This window comes from Antedon mediterranea, chromosome 11, assembly GCF_964355755.1.
Source record: "Antedon mediterranea chromosome 11, ecAntMedi1.1, whole genome shotgun sequence".
Classification (NCBI taxonomy): Eukaryota; Metazoa; Echinodermata; class Crinoidea; order Comatulida; family Antedonidae; genus Antedon; species Antedon mediterranea.
In genome coordinates this window covers 5,424,645-5,452,561 of record NC_092680.1, presented here as the reverse complement: position 1 = coordinate 5,452,561, position 27,917 = coordinate 5,424,645, and the positions used below count along the sequence as shown (strand labels likewise).

The 27,917-nt window shown below is 32.0% G+C and overlaps 2 protein-coding genes across 2 annotated transcripts; both read right to left on the bottom strand.

Moving 5' to 3' along the window:
- Positions 1-217: 217 nt before the first annotated feature.
- LOC140063058 (uncharacterized) lies at positions 218-27,917 on the bottom strand. The gene is made up of 20 exons (XM_072109494.1): positions 27,513-27,917; positions 25,344-25,575; positions 24,755-24,819; positions 24,329-24,466; positions 23,789-23,914; positions 8,219-8,353; positions 7,360-7,470; positions 6,976-7,095; positions 6,633-6,746; positions 6,363-6,479; positions 4,633-4,740; positions 4,115-4,228; positions 3,680-3,793; positions 3,285-3,407; positions 2,775-2,888; positions 2,230-2,337; positions 1,710-1,988; positions 1,071-1,322; positions 463-675; positions 218-276 (listed from the first exon to the last, which is right to left on the bottom strand). The coding sequence occupies exons 1-20, from the start codon at positions 27,718-27,720 to the stop codon at positions 218-220; spliced, it is 2,850 nt and encodes a 949-aa protein (XP_071965595.1). The 5' UTR covers positions 27,721-27,917.
- Positions 20,235-23,678, bottom strand: LOC140062675 (protein crumbs homolog 1-like). Its single transcript, XM_072108980.1, has 4 exons — positions 21,928-23,678; positions 21,354-21,488; positions 20,847-20,966; positions 20,235-20,542 (listed from the first exon to the last, which is right to left on the bottom strand). Exons 1-4 carry the CDS (start codon positions 22,022-22,024, stop codon positions 20,379-20,381), a joined length of 516 nt encoding a protein of 171 aa, XP_071965081.1. The 5' UTR covers positions 22,025-23,678; the 3' UTR covers positions 20,235-20,378.

Sequence of the window (27,917 nt, the reverse complement as noted above, 5' to 3'; positions counted from 1 at the left end):
TCTAATAACCTAATTACTCGTATAATTCTGTAAAGATTACTGTAGATTTACTCAAACAGTCAAATTTCAATCTTTAAACATGAATAAGGTTGTAACTTAAATGCAAAACTTTAAAGTAAGAGGTGAATTAGTGACAATATTCCATAATTTATGACCATAGAAAGAAAACACACATACTTCAAAAATATATTTAGTGGCAGGTACGGAAAAGATTAAATTATCCGTAAATGACGAGTATCAGACTTGTCCATAGAAATATATCATATCTTGGATATGCTGAATAACATCAAAGAAATATATTGATGCACCACATCTTGGATTTTTCATATATATGATATATATTAAATCTTTGATATATTATCAAAAATCAGAAAGATACTCTTTCACAACTTATTTCCCAACTTTTACTGGAAGGTACTGGTATCTGAAGTGGCAGTAAAACCATAAACATGTACTACAAACCTGCACATCTATATGGATTTGCTATTGGTTCCCACACAGCTTCATCTCTGCCATCAATTATACAGCCGTAAGTTCCATCCGAGTTGCCATCGATTGGAACAATTGCATATCCATCGTTACAAAAGAGATTGCATGTTCTTGCAAGAGTAGATTTGATAATGTTGCAAGTTAACTGTCCATTAAAAACTTCCGGAAATGGAGCACAGTCCGTATCTAAAATAAAAACAAAATTGTCTCTATTTCCGTTTCAAAGGCTTAAATTTTACATGAAAATATAGATCATCTTAATAGTTGATACAGTAAGATTTTTTGTGTCCATCACTCCCTGAAAATAAAACTAACTGCTGCACCTGGAAAAATTGTCTGCACAATAGGACACATTATTCGAACATGATGTAGAAAAACTATTGCAATGAAGAACAAAAAAAAAATACCCTGATGCTAAGTCAATGATGATGATTGATAAGTAAAGGGACATTGTCGGGACCCAATAAATTGACTCCTTATGCTCCACTAAATAGGGGTCTCTCGCTCAAAAATGTTTTCCTTAATTTCCCTGACGTTCCAAAAGAGGGTTTCTAATGTATTAAAAATATTCATAAATTTACCAGCTTGAATAACTTCAACTGAAAAAGTACAGGTGTCCGAGTTGTCAAATGAATCAAAGCCCATTATGACAACAGTAACCGTAGTATCAGCAGTAAATAATGAGTTATTTTGATGACTATAAATAAAGCTTTTGCTTTCACTTGGTGCTAAGTTATCAGTGATGGTTGGTAATGGCCATGAAATTTGAATAGTATTTTCAGTTGTTATTGTTGTGATATCTTTAGAACACAACATCACAGGATCCTCTTCATCTGAAATTAGATGAAAAAACATGCATTATTATTTTTTTTAATATGTACTAAAGATCTGACAGCAACCCTAGCGTAGATCTTTCCTTTATGTTGACATATATATCCAACAACAAGTAACATGTAAATCTCAGCATGACCCGTCACGCTTATAAAATACCTCACTTAGTCTCATTTCAGGCTACTTTGGTAGTGGAGTAGAAACACTAAATCTTGTGATTGAAAAGCAAGCAAGTTAACCAATCTACTAGCTAGGAATTTTGTGATGTACTACAGTATCTGATCTTGGAATTTACAGACGGACAGACAGACAGACAATACTATAAAGAGCTATTTCAATTATCAATAACGTGTATGAATGAAAAATATAACTTTTAACTGGATACATACCTACAAATCTGACTGTAACAATACAATCTGCATACAACAAATCATCATGTGGATCAACTGCTCTAAAAGTGTAAGGTTTTCCATTTCTAAACTCCTCTGTAAACTCAACTGGATTTCCATTCAGAACAGCTCCAGCAGGTTCAATAATCAAAGGATTAATATTTATACCATCATTGTCAACTGCTTCAAGAGTAACCTCTACAATGGCGTAGGACTGTCCAGTGGCAAGGGTGAAATTGAGTGGGTACAAGGGACAATTTTGGAAGGTAGGTACAAATCCTGCAACAAATAAGAAGTACGGTGTTGATAATAAACATTATTCTGCTTATTTGAAGTGAAGGTGTGATCATGTCATTTTATATAAAGAGATAATCGATACTGTGACAATCGACTTATATTATAATTATATTATACCAATAATGCACATACCATTGTCACAGTTTATACACTGCTGATATACATAAAATTACACTTGTGATGTAAAACATTACACCAGCTGCAATAGAGGCAATCAACTTACCATTTTCACAGTTATCACCTGTGTATGCAGATGTACATTCGCATGAGTAGCCCTGTGGTGTACTAGTACAGGTACCACCATTTTTGCAGGGAGCATCTACACAAGAATCTGCAGAAGATAAAATATTGATTATGAAAACAAAATCATAAAGGCAACTTAGGGACACAACAATGTTTCCTCTTAGGGAGGTTGGCTATAGTATTAACATGTATTTTCTCATTCTTTTGACGGGAAAGTGTCCACTTAATAGGGGTGTCCTAAAGGAAGGGTTCCATTGTACATAGGCACCCAGTATAATTTTATGGTCAAAAGAAAGTTTCACCCCAAATTCAGGCATTGTGAATATTATAAATTCAATGACGTAAAATAGAAACTAATTTATTATAAATATCCAAGTCAAAGAATAAATGAATGAAATACGACCATTTAATATTAGAAGCTATAGAGGAAGCATTTTTGGAAAAAAAAATTACTCTTATTGCTACAGTGGTAATATGTATCGTTTTTATTGTATTTTCTAATATATACAAATATATTTCACTTACCGACAAGGTTCTCACAGTGAGTACCCATGTATAGAGAGGCACACATGCACACATAGCTTTCTGATGTTAACATGCATGTTCCACCATTTTGACATAAGTCATCTGTACAAGGACCTATACAAATAACATAATGGTATTAATTATAAAATAATGTAACTGGGATCTATAATCAGTTCAAAATTATAAATCTGCATTCTTGACTCATTCTTTTATTGGAAAAATGAAGCAAATGATGGTTACTGCAACACTCTATAAACTCTATTTTTCTTTTGTACGTTAAAAACAACAACAAAAACAGGACAATATCACTGGCCTGGAATCAAATCCACAGTCCGCTAAGCTTGTGATTGATGCAAAAATGAAACTATTTTTGGACTATGTTTGGACACGAATCGAATCAAATCGGGTACTGTATGGTCTATAGATATACATAATTGATTCCTACCACAAGACTATGAGATTGTTTGCATATGTTTTATGATTCAGTAAACTTGGACTCCTAATACTTACTTGTAAAAGTTTCACAGTATTCACCACTATAAAATTGGAGGCAATTACATTCTTTTGTACCCTCTCCAAGTAGAACACATGTTCCTGTGTTGCATAAATCTGGATTTCTAGTGCAGACTGAATCTGTTAAAAACAGAAGCACAAATGATTATCCATTTCTTAAAAATCAGACGATCATTGCAATGTTGGTACATAGTTTAAATGTCCAGATTTTGATATACATTATATGTGTGTGATCATTATAAGTTACTTCTGATATTGGTATAAGGAATTATTATACTTGTGAAGGTACGGATTACTAAGTTGACAGTATGGTTCACATAAACTAAACGGTCTTTCTTTTAATTCATTGCACAAGACTACGGCATTATAGGAGTAAAAATAACATAACCTACCAACTATTTCACAGGTTGTTCCAATATAACCAATGGCACATTTGCAAGTATAGGTTGAATCCGTTCCCAACAAACAGATACCTTCATTTAAGCATGGGTTGTTATCACACGGAGCTAGAAATGAATAGAATAATACGTAAGCATTTTGAACATACACTATGGTACTAAGCCCATAGCATAGGAAGAATAAGGGTTTTTAAGTAATGGAGGCATGCAAGCACATATACTAGAAGACTACTGAAGAAATTATTTTAGACAGCCTAGAAGATTAAATTTGCCTATTTTCTAGTATTCAGTGTCTGGTCTTTAGTAGGAAACCTTACGAACCTCCCTAGAAGCAATTTTAAATATATGACAATGAATCTGTTCCAACAATTGACATTGAATCCTTTGTTCGTAAAGGAAAAATTGTTTCTTAAAACGATAAAAACCTACTTTGTAATGTTTCACAATTTGTTCCAGTGTACATTGCAGGACATTGACAAATATAAGTATTTCCATTTGGTACACATGTTGCACCATTCATACAGGAATGCAACGAGCATGGATCTAAAATAATAATTACATTTATTCATAACAAAATCAATACATGTACAATTTATTCATTGGAGAAATATACTCCTATTTTAAAATCTTGTATTTAGCTTAGTAATGAAGATGTTCAACTACGAGTTTTTAAAAAACACTTCCTGATTTAGTATTTGGGATAAATTTATTCCACTTGCAAGAAAATTGGATGTAAAGCTTCTATCGTGTTTATGACATGCAATACTTTGCTATGGCCATCTTTACTAACACATTCCAATAAATAATAATAATTTCTGCATTCTACCATTATAAATAATATTAATCTGTAACTTTATGTTTAGCTTCATAATTCACTTACAATGCTTTCCTCATAATAAACAAAAATAAATCTAATTATTTATATAAAGAACATAAACTAAACTTACGTGTTTGGCAATAAAATCCATCATACCCTGGAGGGCATTGACATGTATAGCTATTGCCATTTTCTACACAAGTACCACCATTAGTGCATCCATGGGTTGAACATGGGTCTGAAATGTTTAAAAACAACAGTGATAGTTGCTTAAAAGCACACAGATAACACAAAATGTACGTAGCTTATAGAAAGATATAAAAAAGCAGGGAAAAATAGGATAGAAAAGAAAATCTATATATAAATTTACGTAAGGGCAAAATTCGGTAAATCGCGCCTTACTTCTATAATTTTTACTCGATGGTATATAAAGTTGGTTCGTACTTTCGGTACTGATTTTAACCACCTGATGTAACCCTGTTTACTAATTAAATTAAGTTAGATAATAAGTTATTGACGGTTAAAACGAATTTAGGTTCCAAGATTTGCCCCAAATAGGGGTGTTTTCCGACCGTGGTATACACTGTATAATGGATGTCCGTCTTGAAAAATACCCGCCACAAAAATGCGAGGAGGCTTCGCATTTTCCTATCTCCTCCTACGATAATTGTTTTTAATAGCTGAAAACCGGTTGAACAGCTAGAGTACACCATCATAATGTTGAAGACAGGCCGATTTTCTTTAAAAAATACTATTTTGATAGATTTAATATACGATTATACAAATCTATTGATTTGCGATGAATGGAACATCCCAATCTCTCAGTCTGCCAGAGTTTGGTTTAACACAAGTACTGTAGGTAAATTTATGAGCCCTTGGTTTAACACATACGGTAGGTAAATATATGGGCCCTTTGAGAATAAACTTGCGAGATTGTGGATAGGCTCTACTGTTAGATATATAAACACATTATTATATACAAATAAACTTTATACTGACAGTTCTTTCTCAACGTTTGTATTAATTAATAATTACCAAATATAAACGTCGTAGTGGTGTATCGTGACATGGTACTTTAATATTTCAATCGATTATGACAGTGACAGTTTTAACTAAACTAAATAAAGAATGTTCTCTAATATAATTAGGAATCTCTTGCCATACACGGGGAAAATTAGTGTACAATGAATATTTAAAATAAATAAATAAATAAATAAAATAAAAAAAGTATTAAATCGCAAATGTTTTACTGTATTTAGAGGTATATTATTTATAGGCCTATAAAACATGAAAAAAATATTTCGTTACTGAGTGGATAAAGAATATATTTAAAAATTGTTCCTCTTTGTACCTATCCGCTTTCCCATCCCTCAACCCTAATGTTACATACAAAACACAAATTGGGTTTCTTTAAATGAGTCCAAATCAAAAACTTGGACTCATTTTGTGATAAGTTTCTCCTTCGGAAGTAATTCTCAGGGTGCTAATTTTAGTTGACTACATAAATCATCGTGTCTATTTATTTGTTTCTGTAAACGACAATGTATAGGCCTATAGTCCTGCGGTACGTACATTTGAAATCGCCAGTTTTGTTACGCTGAAATTACTGTGTATTCGAGAACCATCTGTGGGAACGACCTAGATGGTACGCGAGCGAAGCGAGCGTACCATCTAGTTGTATAAATTATATCTATTTTGTACTTCAGTAAACCAGTGTAGGACACAATAAATGAGGTGACCAATGACAAGCAAAGTTAAAATAATCCATCACTTGTGATTGGTCAAATTACTTGCAGCGCTTATATATTGTGTAACTTCTTAGTGGGAACAAAGTATTACGCAAAAGAAAATGATTGGTACCTGGTGTATAATCTTGACATTGATTGCCAGAAAAAGATGGATGACAATCACATTCATAGGTTTGGCCAGATATTTTACATACACCTCCGTTTTGACATGGTGAACTGGAACATGCCTCTATAAAAATAATTACCAAAAACATTAACAGATGTTGTAACAATCATACTTTAGTGAGTGTATTTAACAAAATCATAATTCAACATCTTGTAAATTGAAAAAAAAGAACTTTAAATAAAACCACAACAACCTAAAATATTGATTATCACATACCAAACGTAGTACACCGGTCACCACTAAAACCAGATAAACACTGGCATGATGCTAGTCCACTTGTGGCATCAACAGTACATGTTCCTGCATTAGAGCAATAGTTTTGACACGGATCTGTAATAATAATTAATACATTAGTATAATTCTGTGTTTGAGTACACATGTAACTACATCGTACTTCCTTGATTGAATAACTCCATTTCATATTTTAGCAATTCTATGTAACTAGGCTTACAAGCTCCAGTAACACTAAGTAACTAGTGAGTAACTCCATGTAAGTATATGTTAGAATATAGATACCAGAAAAAGAAAATAAAATAAATTGTATTATTTTTACAAATACCTGAAATTATAGTTTCACATGTCGATCCAGAAAAACCAGTGGCGCATGTACAAAGATATACTTCGCCAATGATCTGGCATGTCCCTCCGTTCTTACAAGGCATCACCATAAGGCAGACATCTAATAAAAAATCAAATTAATATTTAATCATTTAATATCAGGTATTTAAGGCCGTGTTTTGGCAGCCAACAATTAACCGATAATTTTGTTTTGGCTGCGGAAACACGGCCTTAGAACTAACCGAGTTTTATGATATCTACGAAATCAAAAATCGGATTTTTTCACTGCTAGAACGTACGTTGAAACTATTTCAGCTGTTACAGTAGTAGTGAATATATAAGGAGAGCCTTAGAGGTACGTAATTAGTGGAGGCTGTGCACTTACCATAAACTGAACAAGTAGTTCCTATATAAGGTTGCATGCAAGCACATTCATAACCACTTGCAGTGCTAGTGCAGATACCTCCATTATTACATGGAGAAGGAGAACAGTTATCTATTAAATGAAGAACATTCGTATTCATTAAAGATGTATTGTTCCCCAAAAACATGAAATTGAAATCAGACTTTGAATAGGTTAGTTAGTAGTTTTAATAAAGTTAATTACTTCCGTATAAAAAAACCAAAATAAAATAACATAATAAATAGTTAAATTCAACCAAAAATCCATTGGCTGGCAGCAGCCAATTTGACCATTTTTTGCTTTAAATTACAGTTTTTCAGGTAAATAAAATGTGTTTAGATCCAATTTTTGGTCAAAGTGGATAACTATTAGGCCTATGTGACATTAAAATGGCATATTCAACAACAACAACAAATAAAATTATTTTTCCGGGGGACAATACATCTTTAAGAATAAAATTACAGTAGTGCATTTCAAATTGATTTCAACTGATTCTGTGACTGTGACAAAATGCTATATCTCAATTAAAAACCACCGCACTGTTACAAAACCACCGCATTTTATTATTATTGTTTCAAGTAATCACCCCAATACCAGTGCTGTATCTCCACATACTATCTATTTCCGAGGAATCATCAAGGAATATTTGGTAATACAGCATCACATGTGGTGCCTGTATGATGTAATGTTACGTTAGGAATTAGGTTAATATTAGATATATGTGAAACACATGTGATGTTGTATTACCAAATATTCCTATGATACTTCGAAAGTAGATACAGTACCGAGAATCGGCTGAAGTAATAGCCAATCTATTGTGAATCAATTATACACTCCTTACCTATTGCAACACAGTTTGGCAAACCGTAGTTAGGCGGACATGAACAAGTGTAGAAATCATGATTAGTTGTGCTAAGGCAGGTTCCTCCATTTATACAAGGGTTGGAGTTGCATGGATTTTCCGGCAGCACAGTTTCTGAAAAAAAAAAACCAATTACTACAACCTTATCAAACAAGACCCCTCATATTGAGAGAATTTATAAATTTAAGCATGAGTTTGAAACCAATCTGTTTCTTCTGGCAAGATTCTTTACATTTTCAATTTTTTGTATTAGTGGAATTACATGGCAATAAATAATTAGATGTCATGTGTTATATAATGACAAAAAATGTTATGAACATTCTGCTAATTTCACACATTAATAATTAATACATGTAGCAAAGTAGAAAATATGAAAATAATTAGTACTGATAATGATTCCACATTCAAAAAGAAAAATAGAAAATAGCCTAAGTACACTATAAAGTATGCAGACAATATAATAGTGTAGCTAATGTTATTTAAAAAAAAACAACTTTTAAATGATTAGTAACAAACAACCAAGACATTTTACTTGTCAATCTTGGATTCCAGTATAATGTTATGGATTGTCTGTTCAAAACTATTACTATTTTCATGCAATCTATTACAAAACAACAGTGGATAACATGGGTTTCTACCCTCAGTTAGCACATAAAACCAACTTTACCGAGGCCTAGATAAACCAACAGTAGTATCTATAAATGATGACACTGCCATTGAATTTCTCATTTTTCAGAACAGGTTAATATTGTTGGTTTATCCAGGTAAGCTAGGCATATTGGTCACAAACAAACAAATGTCACAATCATTTCTTTTATGATTGGGAAACACAAAAAATATATGAAACATAAAAATGAATACATGCAATAACAATTACTAAAAGAAAAAAACTGAAACTGTTAAAATAAAACATAATAACTGTAATGGTCATAATTTACAAAAAGCTGAACCATATATACAAAAAAAAAATCACCATTACAACACAATCCAACATAACAATGTTACTAAACAACATCAATTTTCACTGATAACCTTTCACACAAGTTTTTCACAAGTCATTGAGTTCCAGTGTATTTATGATTCCAATTTTTTTAAAGTTGAATATTCAGAGATAAAAACTTGTTTTTAAGCAAAATTCAGTGTTACACTGAATTTTGTACAGTACAATTTAGAATATATAGCCAATCATCTATAATATTTGCTGATAAAAAGTTTTGAAAACAAATTTATTGTTGCATTTGATGTGATAATAAGATTTAAAATTTATATTCAAAATTAAGTTAGGATTTTACCACAACGCAGTGACAGTGCATGATGCTTTAGTGTAGTTCCATTCACACCAGTGAGAACTACACTAAACAAGATGTTCTCAGTGTGAAAGGGATATTAGAAAAAATACTGGAACGCAGTATTGGTACCTTCACAGTGTGTGCCCGTAAACCCTGATCTGCAGTAACACTGATATCCTGTAGACGTTGAACTACAAACACCTTGGTTTATACATGGATTTGATTCACATGGACTTACCGCTAAAATGGAGGAAGCAATTATTTTTCCATTATATTATAAATTCACCTTTTCTGGTACATATTTGTTAGTTAGTTGCATATTTGTGTCAATGATCTTGATGAAATCGAATTTTATTAATCAAAAAAATAGTAACACACCAAAGTATGAACAATAAAGCAAACTTGATGTACATTCCATATAAAAAGAGTTGGTGAAACACTGTTCTCGCCTCCAATTAATGGTCTTTAAACTCTCTAATTTCAGATCGCATGAAAGTTAATTAGTGTCGATTTGGGCGATGTGATGTCAGCCATACTCGATGACCGTTTTGTCATGGTTTATTACTTTTAAACTGATTCTGTTTTGACCAAACAAAAAGTACATGCTCATAGTTGCAAAATAAAAATCGAGATAATGTGACAGGCTACCATCAAGCTCAGGTGCCGCTATTTAACCAAAAGAGACCAAAATTGATAAATATTAATATTCGTTATCAAAGAAGTTCTAATTTGAGGGAGAACAGCATAGGTTTTGAGTCCAAGAAGAAAAATTATTTCAAAAAAACCCAAATCTTACTTAAAGTAAACATTATTTGTATTGTGAAACTGAGACAATCTTTTTACACATACTGTAAAAGAATTTATGACAGAAAAGAAAAAGATAGGAAAAATAAAACCAGTTATTATGTTGTTCAAAACTTCTACTTGTATACACATAACAACGTCGATAAAGACATTTATAATAAATCTGGTATATACAAATAAAGTGAAACCAGACAGTCAGCCATGCAGAAATAAAATTCGTGTTTTTAGAGCAACTTAACAGTACATATATAGTAATACCAAGTAGCAGATTGTTATGCAAATGCAGTAAATAATAAAAACTATATAACACTAAAAATAGCAATTCAATTTATATATTACAAAAAATCTAAAAATAAAATACAGTGATTTTTTTTCTTGTAATTATATACATTAATAGAGTGCAGACGGTAATACATAAAATATAAGGAAGGTCAAAGGTTAAAGTAAATACAATATCAAGATTATATTTTTTTTATGATGTACATTAATTTAATGTACAAACGCAGCGTGCTAAGAAAGCAACAAGTCTATTTACAACAGGAAATGTAATATTGATTTTCTTTGCAAGTGTCTTCCATGGATTGCCTGAGATCTATAATATTTATTTAGAAACGTGCACGATAAACCTCCTTGATTATACATTGTCTCTATGGTTACAAGTAAGAGATTTCTAAATAAACCAAGCCATAAATCAGAATTTAATGGTTTAGATTGTTTTTGATTAAAATTTCATTATACATCTATGATATCGAAAAGAGTAGGGGATCGTCTCCCGGTTTGCTGATCTGGTAGGCGCTGCACTGCTGGCTGCCGTGGGTCCGTAGAGGGCCTAATCCGAATCTCCTCAGTTTCCAGTTAAGCTTGAGGACTAAGATAATTACCTTTACCTTTTACTTTTACTAGTATTAGACAAACAAGTATGTTAGTGATATGACATCATCATGTCCACAATGGAAAACAACCTGTCTTTACGATTATATTTATGTTTATTCTACGAATGCAATCTTCATTATCAACAGTTCAATTCAGTAGCAAACAGACAGACATAGCAAATAACGTAAATTGCATGTGCGTACTGTTGGGTGTGCCATGGACTAGTATGACAGAGGGTACTAAATCTGAATGTAAATTGTACTAGTTAAGCCATTGCATGTGCGTACTGGTGGGTGTGCCATGGACTAGTTTGACAGAGGGTACTAAATCTGAATGTAAATTGTACTAGTTAAGCAATTGCATGTGCGTACTGTTGAGTGTGCCATGGACTAGTATGACAGAGGGTACTAAATCTGAATGTAAATTGTACTAGTTAAGCAATTGCATGTGCGTACTGTTGGGTGTGCCATGGACTAGTATTGTACTAGTTAACCAATACACAATAATGACATGCCAATAAAATGTGTAATAATAATTAAATGAAGATTCTTATTTTTGTAAATATATAACAATGCTATACAGGAATGTACTGTGGTTTAATGCTTATTGTAAAACTCTGTGTAGGTGCAACCTTCAAAAAGTATTTGTGTAAACTGAACTTTGTTTGTGTAAGTATAATGAAAGGAAGCGATACAGTATAGCTTTGCCAATGTATACCGTAGTATTATTATCACTTGAGTCATCGACATTGTTAAATGGAATTTAGAGAACACATTGTTAGCAACAAATATGTATAGGCTAGAATGGGTGGAGTATGGTTTAGAAGAAGAACAGTTATTTTCATGAACTAAATTATCTTATATATATCACTAAACTGAACTTTAATATAAATTAGTGCAAATGATTGGGTGCATCATTCATTCAATTGTGGGCCATGCATCCACCTTTCATAGGCACTTTTGATGGAGAGTGGACCATCTTGTCCACCTTGATAAATTCCAAATGAAACGCAAATGTAGGCCTAAGGCTCCACAAACCATACTGATGTCCTCTGTACTAAAGTGATATCTGTCATGTCACTGGAATTACAAGGCCTACAACGTACATGTTTACAAACAAGTGTACAGGGATTTTAAAATCATTCTATCCATTCCATTTGATGCCATGCTATATATCTGGTTCATAGAATTAAAAACAATACAGTAGGCCTACTGTAATATGCCAATGTAGTAGGATACAAGTGTAGGGAAACAAAAGTGCAGAGGATCGAATCGTTTGAATCCATTCCATTTGGTGAATAGGCTACACCCCTCTGTAAAATAACTGGTTCACAAAAAAATAGTACAAAAATACAGTACTAACATAACTCTGCAAATGTAAGATATAAAAGTGCAGAGGGATCAAAAATTTAAAAATAAATCCAATCATTCCATTTTGTGCCATGCATCCTTTTGTAAATATCTGGTTCATTAGAATTAGAAACAATACAGTACTGTAATATTCCTTATAGTATACAATCTGCAAGTGTAGCGAAAGTGCTAAGGGGTGGTTTCAAATCTAATCCATTCCATTTTATGTCATGCACCCCTCTTTAAACAATTAGGTCCCTTGGAATTATAAGTAATATCAACTTATACATTAAAGTGTAGACTAAAAACGTGCAAACGGACAAATTCATTCCATTTGATGTCATGCACCATTCTGTACAATACCTGGTGTCTGACAAAAGTCGCCTTCATACCCAATTGGACAAACGCATCGGAAATAGTAGTACTGGCTATCACAATGACCACCATTTTGACAGGGGTCAGACAAGCAGGGATCCTGGATAGGATCTGTTGTATATGTAAATATAATTGTAAACTAAGTTAATTTAAGCTAACAAGATATGTGCTGTAGTACTATTGAATTAAATTATTATATAGAAGGGAATTGATAAATTGGTACTTTTGATAAATTTTTTTAAACATAAATGAGAATCATATGTTCAATCCTAATGTTTTCTTTTAGTTACATGACAATGCTTTTACAATGTTATCTAAGGAGACACCTTCAGGGCGGTCTTCCTAATAATATAGGAGTGTGTTCTTAATAGGGGTTTCCCAAAGAGAGTGTCCCAAGGAGAGTGTCCCAAGTAGAGTGTCCCAAGTAGAGTGTCTCCCAAGTAGAGTGTCCCATAAGAGAGTGTCCCAAAGGAGGGTGTCGCAAAGGAGGGTGTCCCAAAGGAAGGGTGTCCCGAATGAGAGGTTACACTGCATTATCTTAATAGTAGAAATGCCTCATATACTCCTAAACAATTTACCTGGCTCAACCTCACAATGTGAGCCAGAATAACCACCGGTACAATAGCAGACATAACCATCTGGGGTGTGCCCACAATGCCCACCATTTCTACATGGTTGCTCTTCGCAGCTAGAAACATCTGTAAGAAATGTGCCACTCGTAAAGTTAGAAAATAAAGCTTAATAAATAAAACATTAATTAGTAAACATGTGATTCTACGAAACAAATTAAAATTGTGTACATCTGAATGTACAATAAAATAAAAGGTTTTTCAATATTTTCACAGTACTTAATTAAACGGAATAAACTGAAAAAAAAAATCTTCCTTTTTTGCATTTTTCTGGAATGTCTTACACAGTACTTTACATACTTACTTAGATATTTTTCTTTCAGCACATATGTTTTTTATCTCAAAGAATACCCTTAAATATACATGAGAGTTTGTAAATGAATGTAAGAACATGGACCACATTTCGAGACACAACAAACTGAAAGGAATATGAATAACATATACCGGTAGATAAAAAAACACCCAAAACTAAAAAATAAGGGAGAAAAAACACTATCATAATTTCGATACCTGTTTTGTTTTCACAATTTTTTCCAATAAAACCGGCTTCACATTCACAAATATATGAGCGACCAGGGTAGAGATTTTTCTCTTCTTCGGTTACTAAATCATGGCATTTACCATTGTTTTCACAAGGATTCGATGTACAATTTATGCCTTCTTCATTTTCCCGTTCTGGGATACAAACATAATCATTAAAATTATATGTGGAGTACATTACCAATGTAAAAAAATATCAAGTCACCAACCAGCGAAAAAAAAGGTTAAAATAAAAAGTGGAAGTTATGAAGGAATTGTGAAAGGATGCACAAAAAAAAAAGAAAGAATAGAGGTTCATATTTTTGTTCCCTATTACAATAAAAGTCAAGTAAATCAATAAAAAAAATTTAAAGCAAGCAGAAATATACAAAAACAGTTCCAATAATGTTTCCATTCTACACATCTTGCTCAAGTCATTTACAGTTCATCATTCATACAGTAACTATTTAAATTATGTATAATAATATAATCAATGATGAATCTGAATAATAAAAGCCAAAAAGCAAAATACTGTACAATCTATCAAGTCTAGAAATGTACAAGCAACCAAATATACAAAATACTGTAGACTCACTCTTACACAATATAGATATAATGATGGTGTGCATACTATAGTGGTAATAGACTTTTCAAAACGAAAAAAAAACCCCGAAAAATGAAAGAAATATTTAAAAAATTGCCAAAGCATCAATGGTATAAGATCTGAGACTACCAAACGCAAATATAAATTTCAACCGAATTACCAAAAAAAAAATGAAACAAAATTAAAATGTGTAAGTTGACTCAATGATATAATGTAAATCTACCTGGTGCAATCTCACATTGTATACCACTAAACTCTCGTTCACACACGCAAAGAAAATAACGACCTGACAGCAGGTCTCTATCCGCCTCAGAGTGTACACTGTAGCACGTTCCATTATTGTAACAAGGGTTAGATGCGCAGTTCACATAATCCTTTTCCCCTCCTAGATGTTAAAAACAAATTGTATTATTTATCATCTTCACCATTTTAATATCGACCTGAAAACCAAACTGTCAGCTTCAGTTTTTTTAATTTGCATGTTCCATTTATCAAACAAGAATCAGCGAAATATATGTTTATTTTATTGATTAACGCTTATGAACTACAGTAAGAAATTAAGCTACATATCATCAACTTTTATTACTGCTATTTATCAGAGTATAATTTCTTGAGATATCAGCATAATTTATGTCATATCCTGTACTTTATCATTTTTCACAATGTTTTTTGATATATAATCCTATTCTAGAATATTCCATTGTACTTATATACTATTCCTATCACCAGCATCATCTTCCACATACTGTACAATCTTTTAAAGAACACCATTACCATCAATGATTACGTTCTTAATTTTTTTCACCACCATCAACATCTTATTTTCATCATCCTCGTTGCTGCCAACGTAGTTCTATTATCCTCTCCATAACATTGTATTTTGTTCAATATTTATTATTGTGACCATCATATCAGCATAACATTAACAGAATTAGTCACGAACATTCACTCGTTCTATAAATGGTGATGATATGTATTAATATTTATCAATTAATAGTGCGTACTATTGCACGCCATGTGACCCACAATCGTCCAATCAAATTAATTAAATCAGACTTTGAATACCTTATGTTGTAGTTAATATAAAGTTAATCACTTCCGTAGAAAAAAAAACGAAAAAAAAAAATAATGTTTTCACTTGTAAAATGACAAAATAAATGGTTAAATTCAACCAAAAATCCATTGGCTGGCAGCCAATTTGACCATTTTTTGCTTTAAACTACATTTTTTCAGGTAAATGCACTTTTTCTAGACCCAATTTAGACCAAAAAAAGTGGATAACTATTACGTTACATTAAAATGGAATATTCAACAAAATTTAGTTTAAGAATTATTTTTTCAGGGGGACAATACATCTTTAAGTAAAAGAATTTAACAAAATTTGAATGATAATTTTATTTAACAATTTTTACAATTTAAAAACCGGATGAAAACTGCTTTAATATACAGGCCATAATTCATTCGATAAAATGCAATTTGATCATCGTGAGTTTAAAAGAATCACTGAAAAATCAATATCATAAACAAATATGGTAATAATATAATTCATAGTATATATGTACCTGTCGAGTTTTCACAATGCTCTCCCATATGTTGTGGTTCACACACACAAACATACAGACGGCCAGGATCATATGTAGCACTGTCGGTCACATTCAGACACGTTCCATTATTTAAACAGGGGGAAGAGGCACAAGTTACAGGTCCATCGTCGATATCTTCAACTGAGCGTTTTAATGCAGATAAAATTATCATAATATTATTCTTTTAGATATTGATAATAGGAAAGGAAAACAAATTTTATGAGATTGCGTTCAATCAGAAACAATACAGTTAAAAGATATAGCACAGTACATCGTTATGCTTTGGTGATTACAAATAGTATTGCAATAACTGAACAAAACTCTATTATAATTAATAGGTTAAGAAAATCCATGGCTTAATTTGACATGGGCTAAAACAACATTTTCCACCAGGCTTTTTAGTAACAACTACAACTAACTAATTTTTAATTCTCAAAGTGCATAAAAAAATAAATACAGAAACAAAATCACCAAAGAACTGTAACAAAATAAATTTTAAAAAAAACCACAAACCAGAAAAAACTACAAAAATGTAAAATCAAAAAAAATCTAATCTAATCGTTCAAACAAAATTACTATTATATACGTTATTAATATATCTTTTAAGAAATCTATATAGACAATGTCGTGCGAATAGTCATCAATATTTCCATGATGAACCATAATTCAAATAATATAATTCCAAAAAATTACAATACGATAATGTATTTGAAACAAATACAGTATATAGCACAGGGACATGCGTTTGCACACCATGATTGTACAAATAATACCAAAGGATGCAAATAACTAAATCAATAATTTATTGGCTACAGCACAAGAACATGATTTTTTTTTCTCGAAATTGTTATAAGTTATAATTGTAGTTGATGAAGCAAAACATTATAATCAGTACTTAGAATTCACTCTAGCAAGTGTTGTTGTTGTTTAGTATATTGTTCAGTAGATTTTTAATAATGGTTCTGTAATATAACATTAATGTTATAGCTCCTGGAGCATGGGCCATGCTATAATTAACATTTGCAGATTGCCAATTTTGTGAGAAAAAAATCTAGCAAAGGTACAGTACTACTAAGTGTTGATCCGCCTATTCTGTAAATTTAACTTGTTATATCTGATTAATAAATTTCCAGCTAAAATTTGGTTTGCTCATTTTGCTAATTACAATTATATTATGTATACGTGACACTTTGCCAGTGAATAAAGTCGTTTTTAGCTATGATAACCATTTAAATTTCAATGTATAGTTTGCTTAAAAGCAGCATAGAAGTATTAGTCATATTGACTTATGATTTAAATAAAATAATAATGCTCTCCTCTACACCTCTTTCATAATTCAGAATATGACGATAAACTAATAATTATATTTATGCATTCCTGCTGGTATATAAATGATGCTAATAAAGTACCAGGCTAAATTGTACGGTAATACAGAACACTAATAATATATAACGAAACAGTAATAGCACCTTGTATTACACATGCATGGGTATTAATTTATATATAACCTTGGATACCGTATTATTATATGCAGTGTATAAATACCACGCATAACAATAGAATAAACAGATGTAGACATTTTAATTTAATATTTGTTTTAAACATCATATTTCAAAGAAACTTGTGATTAATATTTCTATTTCAAAATATGTAAATTTATGTAATGTTTAATCAGAGAATTTTCCAGAGAATATCAAGCCAACAAATGTGGGAAAGCTTGTATATCTAGTGTTGTACAAATTGTTCCAATCCCAGATACTGTAAACTGGTTAAATAGAATGTGCAAACGTCATGCTAAATACACCTTACATACATATAAACAAAAGTTTGTTTTTTTTGTGTGGGGTGCAGAGATATACCCATAATGTTATAATTGGCACATACCAATAGTTAAGCTTTGTTCTGTTGTTGAACCTTTCATAACAACAAAATATTAAAAACACATTATTAAAATCCTATATAACAATAACTGTTTTTTAGATTGAAATGGGCAAGTAAGTGAAGGTTAAAAGTTATTTAAACAGTATCTATTTATATTGTTTATAATATATTGTGTTTACTGTTTATGGTTATTAAATAATAAACTATAATAATATAGACTGAATATATTATTCTTTAATAAATATCTGTCCTTTTTAAAATAAATATTAATTGTAATCAACAATTAATTTGTATTCAACATTTGTTTCAATCATTCGGATGTTTGTTTCTTTGATTAATTAATTAATTAGGAAAGTCTAACCGTGTTAAGTTCATTTCAACAATCCTTGGAATTTAGTTTTTAGTCGCGTGGAAGCGACTCAATAGTTCACTATGTCGGTCGGTCGGTCTGGTATCACTATGCGTTTTATCGCTTTCTGACCTTATCTTGATATCAGTTTAAGCTAGCTAATCACAGTATATTCCTTATGGCCAGGAATCGATGTGGTTATGTTTTCACGGTGCGCAATAAAAAATTACGCGGTCTACGCACGATTTAACGAAATCACGTTTGTAATCATATCTTCACAACCATGAATCACAATTAAATAAAATTTGGTACTCATAAATTTCAGGGCATAAATCATCATATGGAAATACAATTACGTGCGTAGCGCATGTAACGCATGCGTAGGCGCGCTTAAAATTTTCAAAATTTATTTTCGACGAAATAAGAGTACGTTTCAGGCAATTTTAAGCGTTTACAAAATTGCCATGAGTGCGCAGATTTTTGCGCGCGCACTGCGCGTTAAATGTTGTTGCGCACTCTTTTTGCCCGATTTCTGTTTTCTTGACTTACTTTTCAACTCGAAATTATGTTATACGAGCACGTCAAAAGTGACAGGCTACGCACGCGTAAATTAAAAAAATATAACTGTTTTTAAACATTTCAACATTTTTAAACATGTTCAGTAATTTTGGTCAGTTGGTAGGTTGGTCGGTCGGTCGGTAAACACTAAGCACGCGACTGCAGCCATCTATATGGCCTTGTTTTATATAACTTAACTTTTTCGGTTTGTTTTTTAAATTCATATCAAACGAAAAGTAGCGAATTAAGTTATTCATATATATGAAAGTCATTGTGTACTTTGATAAATATTTAAAAAAATATATTATTGTCCATTGAATATCCTAATAATTATATAATTATAATAGTCTATTGTTTGGAACAAGCATTATTTAAAAGTTAAACTACTAAATTAATTCATATGAATTAATTATTCACAATTGATTATTCTATTTAGGCCACTGAATGTTAATTAAAGGAATTAAATGCCAAAGGAATAATCAGTATATTCATTGATTACAAAAATTAGATATAGTGTATTGTATTGTTTTTTATTACAACCAGTTAAAAGGGCATTCATATTCATAAATATTATTAATAATCTTTTTTTTTGTAACCATGGCCTATAAATTTAAATTGTATGATGAAATATACAATATGTAATGCTTCAAATAATTCATAGTACTGAATGTCTTTAAATTATAAAAACAAGAACCTTTAATACTAGTTTCAAAATAGAACGTGGAGATATTTGTACAGTTTGCATAGGCAAACATAGATTTATATATAAACCGAATTTACTATTTGTACCTGCCGGACCCTGTTCACATCTCAAGCCTGTGTAGCTGTCAGAACAATGGCATAAGTAACCAACGGTGTAGCCTAGAACCTCCATTTGACAGCTTGCATCACCAAGGCATGGATTTGAGTCGCATGGATCCACTGAATGTGTTTCAATACAGCATTATTAAATACATTTACAAAAACACTAAAAACTGTAGAAAATATGGTGCATGTGACCAGGGAAGAGTGATATTTAACTCTTGCCTGATGTGACTCATTTAAAAATTAATAATATTTTAGGAACAATAGAATCAACAGATGCTTTGGCGTAAAATTTTTGAAAAGTCTGGTGGTTTACAGAACGACTTGATAAATTAATTACGTTATTACCAACATGATTTTTTTAACACTAATGGCTTTTAAACCGATATTATCTGTATATTAGTATTTAATGTAACTTTACATGGTTTTTTTTTAAGCTGAGCAGTGCTATAAATGTTGTTATAATACTATGTCTTTAGTTTACCCGTATGCTTGGAAAACCTTCCTCTAAAAACTGTCCAATTAAGGTAAGATAGAAGGATAATTACCTGGTGGAATTTCACAAAGAGTACCAGAAAAACCTGCTGTACAGAAACACTGATAAGCAGTGGTATCAATCTGATACAAGTGTTGACAGTACCCACCATTCACACAAGGAGAAGAGGAGCAAGGCTCAGCAAAGTTATCTAATGAAACCAGGATGTTAGTTATTACAATATGGTGAATCAACTGCAGAGTATAATAATTGTACAATATATTTTCTTTTATGATTATGAAAAGAAGTAGCAGTTTTCTAGGCTTTCACATTCTATCAAATAATAGCTGGTTATATTATATGACTTTTGTTGCAACAACACTACAGCAGCAATTAGTTTACCGCACATTTTACAGGATTATATAGGCCTACAGTACAATATGCAGTTTAGTTGATACTAATTTGTTAAGGTGCTGCGTCCCCAGATATCCTATGAAATGTAAATAGGACTGTACCTGGCTCTAATTCACATAGTTGGCCAAAGAAACTGCCTATACAGTAGCATTGGTATCCACTGTCACCTGCTGTGTTTTCACAGTAACCCCCGTTCAGACACGGGTTGGATTCACAAGAGGCTGTTAAGAATCAGAGTAGATTATATCAAAATGGACCTTTTCAGACTGGTCTTATTATCATTATTAAGAGGTTACCAAACTCAGGTCACTGAGATATTGATACTAAAATGGTTGACTTAGAATATAGACATATTTGCGTATAATTGGTCTACTCCAGGCAAACTTCACACACTTCTAATATCCATAATAGACCTACATGCAAACAAGACCCGGGTGAGTGGACCAGACATACTGTAGTCTTCTTCTTTTGGAATATTGGCTTGCTCAATTCTCAAAATTATCTTAAGAAAGATCATGCATTAAACCTCGGTTACTATGTACAGTATGAGAAAATGCATGAATCAAAAAAATATACTGTAAGCTACAGTGTACCTCACGAATATTTACCTTGTGGAAATTCACAACGAACACCAAAATGTTCAGAAGTACAGGAACACTGGAAAGTACTAGTACTGTAGTAAATTACCTCACAAATACCATTATTGTAGCAGGGGTACGAGGCACAGGGGTCTGCATGTATATCTAATAATACCAGTAATGGTAAAATATATATTATGAATCAATCAATCAAATCAATCAATTACTATCCCTGAAGTTGCACCTTTCGAGATTATCTATAATGTGCGCCAGTGGACGTAAGAGTTTTGAATCTAATTGTGGTTATATATGTGCCTCGGATTAGGAATATATTTATCCTGTTTAATTTTATTTGATTGGCGAAACTGTTCTCACTATGTGCTCCGGGCATTCCATAATATTTCAACTGCGCAAATTTTTACAATTTACTTCTTTTCCAATCAAAAAAACCAATAACTATTAACTTTTGACAGGCCAAATTCGGTCCATAATTCTAATTTAAAAAATGATGTTTTGCGGGAAAACACTGTTATGTGGCGAGAATTATTTTATAGCTACTGTGGTAATACATTATACATTTATCATAATCCTTCTTCATAATCACCTGGTTCGAGTTCACATAGTTGGCCAAAGTAACCTCCTGAACACAAGCATTGATATCCACTTCCCCCTGATGTATTTTCACAATAACCCCCGTTCATACATGGACTAGAATCACAAGGGGCTGTCAACAAAATCAGAGCAGCATTCACATTAAAAATATGGGTAAAACATTGATTTGATGATACTGTTGTACAAAATCAGGCTAAAACAATGCAAGAGCGTTAACAAGCATTTAAACCCGTCAATTATGCAAATCACATACACTATTTCATTTTAAATCATGCTTTAGTTTTCTTTTTTATATTTAACAATGTTTTTTTGTCATTACCTTTTTATATTGCTTACTCCTGTGATTATTCAAAAGTTTAATCGGTTTCATAATAAACAAGGTGATTTTTCCCAATAAGCCTACACATTTACTTAAGTCTTAGACCAGTAGCAATTGTCATCGAAAAAACACAAACCCTGAATGATGTAAATTACCTGAATACAATTCACAATGAGAGCCACCAGAACCCACAGGGCAGAAACACTGATATCCCTCGTTTCCAGTGAGAGGATCACAAATACCACCATTAAAGCATGGGTTCGAATCGCATGGCAATATCGGTACTGTGGGTTATAATCATTATTCACATAACACAAATTGTAGTATATCACAATTACATTGTATTGAGATGTTGAGTAAATTCCGTGATTTCCATTAAAGTTGAAATGAAAGTGAGAGAAAACCATTATTTAAAAACACCTGAATGACTTATTTTATTACTACTGTACGTTTAAGAAAAAGTTCACAACGTGCTCTGAATTGTCTAGGTGTTATACAGTACAGTGTACAGTATATGTAGTGTACTTTACTTTCTGCATAATAAACCTTTGAATGAGAAACTAAACCCAATCTGTACTTTCCTATTCCTTCTGACCAACTTGCTTTAATCCGTATATATGAATAAGTAATAACATACCATTCAACAAAGAGTGCCTTGTGGTAGATAAATAATAGCAAACAAAGACATTGTGTGTTTGAGGACCAGTACTAATAAAACAACTATCAAAGCAAAACTGCTATCAAAAATATTCAGAATAAAAAATGTAAAAGAATCAGAAGAGAAATTCGTGTTTAGGAAGAAGATACGTCACTGAAAAATGTATGACATAACGTGAAGAACAAGCAGTACTTAAAATGTTTTGAAAAATAATTAGATGCTAAAAATGCCTTATCAAATCAAATACTCATTCAAATGAATATATATAATTTGTCTTTGTATTGTTCCTTGTTTAAGTTTGCGCAACAAGTTTGTGACATACAACTGTCAGTTATTTTATCTTTCTATGCGTACAGTATAGAACTGCTAATAATATATTAGTAGTACATACTGTAGGTGAAACAATTCAGCCAGCTTGAATAATTCAATTTTATTTGTTTTATTAAGTTCGCTTGTTACCAGTTCAGATGTATTGTGAAAGAACTGCATGCACTATTTCATGAAATGCAATTGATTTTTATTTTATATAAGAGCAACATAGAATAACTAATGTGTATAATAACTAAGTAATGTCACAGCATACAATTCAATGATAAGGGCGGATCCTGAAGTGACTGTGGTACGCGCTCCCCCACCTCTATGACAGCAGTAACATTAAAAACTACTGTCTATTTTTACCATACTATTCCCCCATTAAAATAATCCCGGATCCGCCCTTGAATTATTTCTACAAATGACAAAATGTTCACTAAGTTTATGAATACAAACAAGCAAACACAAGCTATAAATGTAAAACAACCTCTAAGATACAACCAATGATAAAACAATGAATCAAATTATGAATTGGAGTGAATGTTTGGGTTAAGGTTAAAATACCTTCTGTTTTACACAAAGGTCCTTCGAAACCTGGGGGACAAATGCAGATAAAGCTGGAAATGTCCCCTGTACTCTGATCAATGCAACTTCCTCCATTCCAACAAAGCGACACAGTGCATGCATCAGCTATGCAACATTGGTAGAAAGGAAGGCATGTAGTGAAAAAAAGTACATACAAAAAAGTATAATAAATATAGTATTTATATCAGATTTAATGCAGTGGTAGCGAGAGCGGAAAATCTAATACCGACCCCCAACCCCACCTCCTTGACAGCCCCGACAATGGATTCACGCTCATACCCCTCCTTCGAGCAAATCCTGGCGCCACCGAGTACTATGTTGTAATGTTTAGAAAAGAATCGAAATACTTCGATATCGATAAAACGACAATTCAGATTTACTAAATGCCGTCCGTATTCTCTAAAAATGAAAACTGTTTAGCATATTGAATTAAAAGGAAAGTGTATAGATTTTAGAGAATTACTGTATAAAGGACAGACAAATACATACGTATACATATTAAATAAGTGAATAACTTACGTTGTGGAGTCGTAGCAGCAATGACTTGGTCACAGTTAGCGCCTGTGTATCCATCGACGCAATTACAGAAATAATGTTCAAAGGTGGCACTGTTAAAACATGTTCCACCATTTTGACACGGACTTGAAGTACAAGGCTCTTTAAAAGTAATTTTTATTACAATAAATTTTGTTATTATATTATTACAATATACTGTAGGCCTAACAGTACAAAACCATATTTTAAAGCCAAATCCGTTTTCATCATAGATCATTTTATTATTTTGTATTGGTTTAACTCAATACAAGCATGGTAAAACTGTGACATGTTAGTCGTATTTAAATGTAAACATTTCAATACACTGTACAGTACTTTGTAAGAGGTGAAGATGTTGTTTAAACTGAGAAAAATACTAAATGAATCGTTATCTGTGGTGTATTTGCTTACCAATTTTGATTGTAGCTGATCGTTGTTTAACCCAAAATGTAGAAAAATCTTCTACAAACGTAACTCTGAAAATATAAATATTATTTAATGTAAATTTGTTAAAAATTACAGTACTGTATGTTAAGTTGTGTCTACACTAGCAAACGCTATGTGAAAAAAAAGGTGATCTGCCCATATATGGACACGATGACGTCATATCATTTCCATATTTGGGCACAGTGTAGATAGAGCTTTAACATGGCACTATGAGCAGAGTAAAAAGACAATATAGTATACTGTATAGTATACTCCAAATCAATCAATCAAGCTTATAATTCGAATTATTTTTTAACAATCTATAAGACCAAACACCCTAGTCAAACATGAAGAAGATAATACTTTCAATTATACCTCTATGAATTAACGTACGGTAACCCCTAGCAGGGAAGAGTTAAATTACAGGGAAGAGTTAACTCTTCCCTGCCCCTAGTTATATACAGTACAGAGGTCAATGCTGGGTAGAACTACAGTAACCAGGTTTGTCGGATATTTATGGCATATTCCAATCATATATAATCATCAATAATAATAATTTATAAATAGTACTTACAAGAATTCAATATCAGTTGTAGAATCAATAGGAGATTTCCACTGATACGTTAAGGAATATTTACTCTTATTACTATTATGGCTGAGTGCGCTGAAATGTCCATTACAATGGACAAAATATTCGTTCTCTTGATTAACGTTTTGAAATGTACCTACAGCTTCTGAGCCCATTATTTCTCTAGCCTGTACCATCATTCCTTTAAATGGGCGAGTGCTAGACGCAGAAAGACTCACTGAAATGTAAAAAGAAAAATAAACTTGCATTAGTGTAAGCCCATTCTATAACAATTTTGAACTAATTAAACCATAAACAAGAAAAATTGTAGGAATTCAGAGACATTTTTCTGTATTTCTCAAAATAATAGCAAACTCTACTGGATTCCTTAGCTTTCTACATTCTCAAACCCGCGGACGTCGATCAAAGTATGTTTGATCGAAACGTCGAGAAACTTAAAAGATCTTTCCAGGACTATGTACGAAAACTATATATCAACAATAGCAAAATCAACATATTGCATTTATTATTACAATGATTTTTATTTTAATGAAGGTATGACACTCTTATTCTCCCATTCCAATTTTTTATTTTCCTCGATTAAAAAAATACTCAAAAACTGTTGCGTTATGATGGTTTCACCTACAATTAATTGAAAACATTTTCATTGAGGAAGGTAAATGTATGGTCTAGCTACAGTACATGTGCTAAAGTAACAAATAAAGGTTAGGATCTACTGTACTGTAAAGTGCGAGAACATTTTCATTTCCAACCGATTGCAAAACCAATTTAAATGGAGACTTTTCCTATACTTCTTGCAGTTTTCCAATTAAAATCTACGTACAGGCCTAGTTTACTGAAGGTCTTGGTTCTATGATGAGTCTACCCCAAGCGCCTTCAGTTATTAATAGGCCTACAAATACGTTTTGCAAATCTTTACCCCAGAAACGTAATGTTTATTTACTAATGGCGATGTATGTTATTGGGATAAATACTATTCATAATAGTATATAGGCCTAAAATTAACCTGTTCCATAATACAGTAACATACGAAACAAAATATTCAGGCGAACTGCGGCAATGTACAGTATAATGATTGCAAACGTGACAAAGTTTAAAAATTAAAAATAGGTTGCTCTAGGAAAGATAGACAATCAATCAGAATTTACTGTTATTTATAAACATTTTAAGTATTTTTCTTAAAGAAAATTTAAATCAATTATTACTACATATTATTCCGAATTTTTATTACAAATATTTACATGGGTAACAATTACATATCATTGAAAAATAAATCTTGTAGAAAAACTTATATTATCGGTGTTACATTAACAATATAAAATCCCTATATACTACCTGTAGGTAGACACGGTGGGAGTTATCATTCACATTTTAAGTGGGAGTAACATTGTGAGGTACTTAAATGACTCATACAGCACACGCCACAGTCAGTGTTGTTCAGGGTTTTTGCTATTGTACAGGTCCTTATTAACCAGATTATTCACTCTAGGATCTAACAAAAGACACACAGACAAGTGCTAAATCAACGGTAAAAACCATATGATTTGACAATTGTAAAAAAGAAAGTATTGATTATTTAAAAAAAAAACTATTCCGACAATTTCTACAAGTTTATATATAAGTGCAAAAGTAGCAAATGATTGAAACTTATCCCCGGTGAGAGATTAAAATGCTTTCCATTAAACATACGTTTTTGTAATACTGATATACCTGTATTAAGTTGTTACATAAACAAATTACTGTGCAGTACTGTACATGCATCAGTAGACAATGGCGCAAATAATGACGTGTACTTGAAGGTACTGTAGGCCTACATTAATATATTATAATAATAACGAAATAATGTCAATTGGTAAATCCTTCACTGTAGACATTTTCAAACATGGTGTTTTTTTTTCTTTTATAGTACATAAACTATTATTTTAATTACACAATTAAGAGCAACAAGCATTATCAGTTACTGAACATTATTTTATCTATAAAAGAGGGAAGGGGTACAAACGAACCTATTTTTTTTACGAAAAGTGCCTTTTTAAAAGGAAAACGTAAGCAGAAGTGGGAATAAATTTGACCAGTGCCAGTTGGGTTGGGTTTCCTTAGCTGTCAGTACTGTCATACAGAACTAAAATCACCACTTAGTCACAATATACTCACCAGAAATGATATCTCCAGGCGAATACATAGTCGTACTTGCAGTAACAGTGTATGGAGATGGCACAGTTTGTTCAGGTGTATTATAATGTCCAGGCAGCATATTACTACAAGCCTGTATCGGACCACCTGTACTATAGCAATTCACCCTTCCAGTAAAAAATATAGCTCCAATTGTTAACAGAAAGGTGTATTTCCTAACGGTATCCATTATGTAACAAATGACACGAATTTCACAGCAGGTGTATATCAACTCAAATCCTTAACATATCCACAAATAAATCCACAATAATTAGGGTTGTTGTAACGGGAAAATATATTTATATGCTTCTGCAGCGATCCCAATTTTTTCGTATTATAGCCAAGCCAAATGGAACGAAGTTGTACTCTATGTGTGTAGTTGCAATG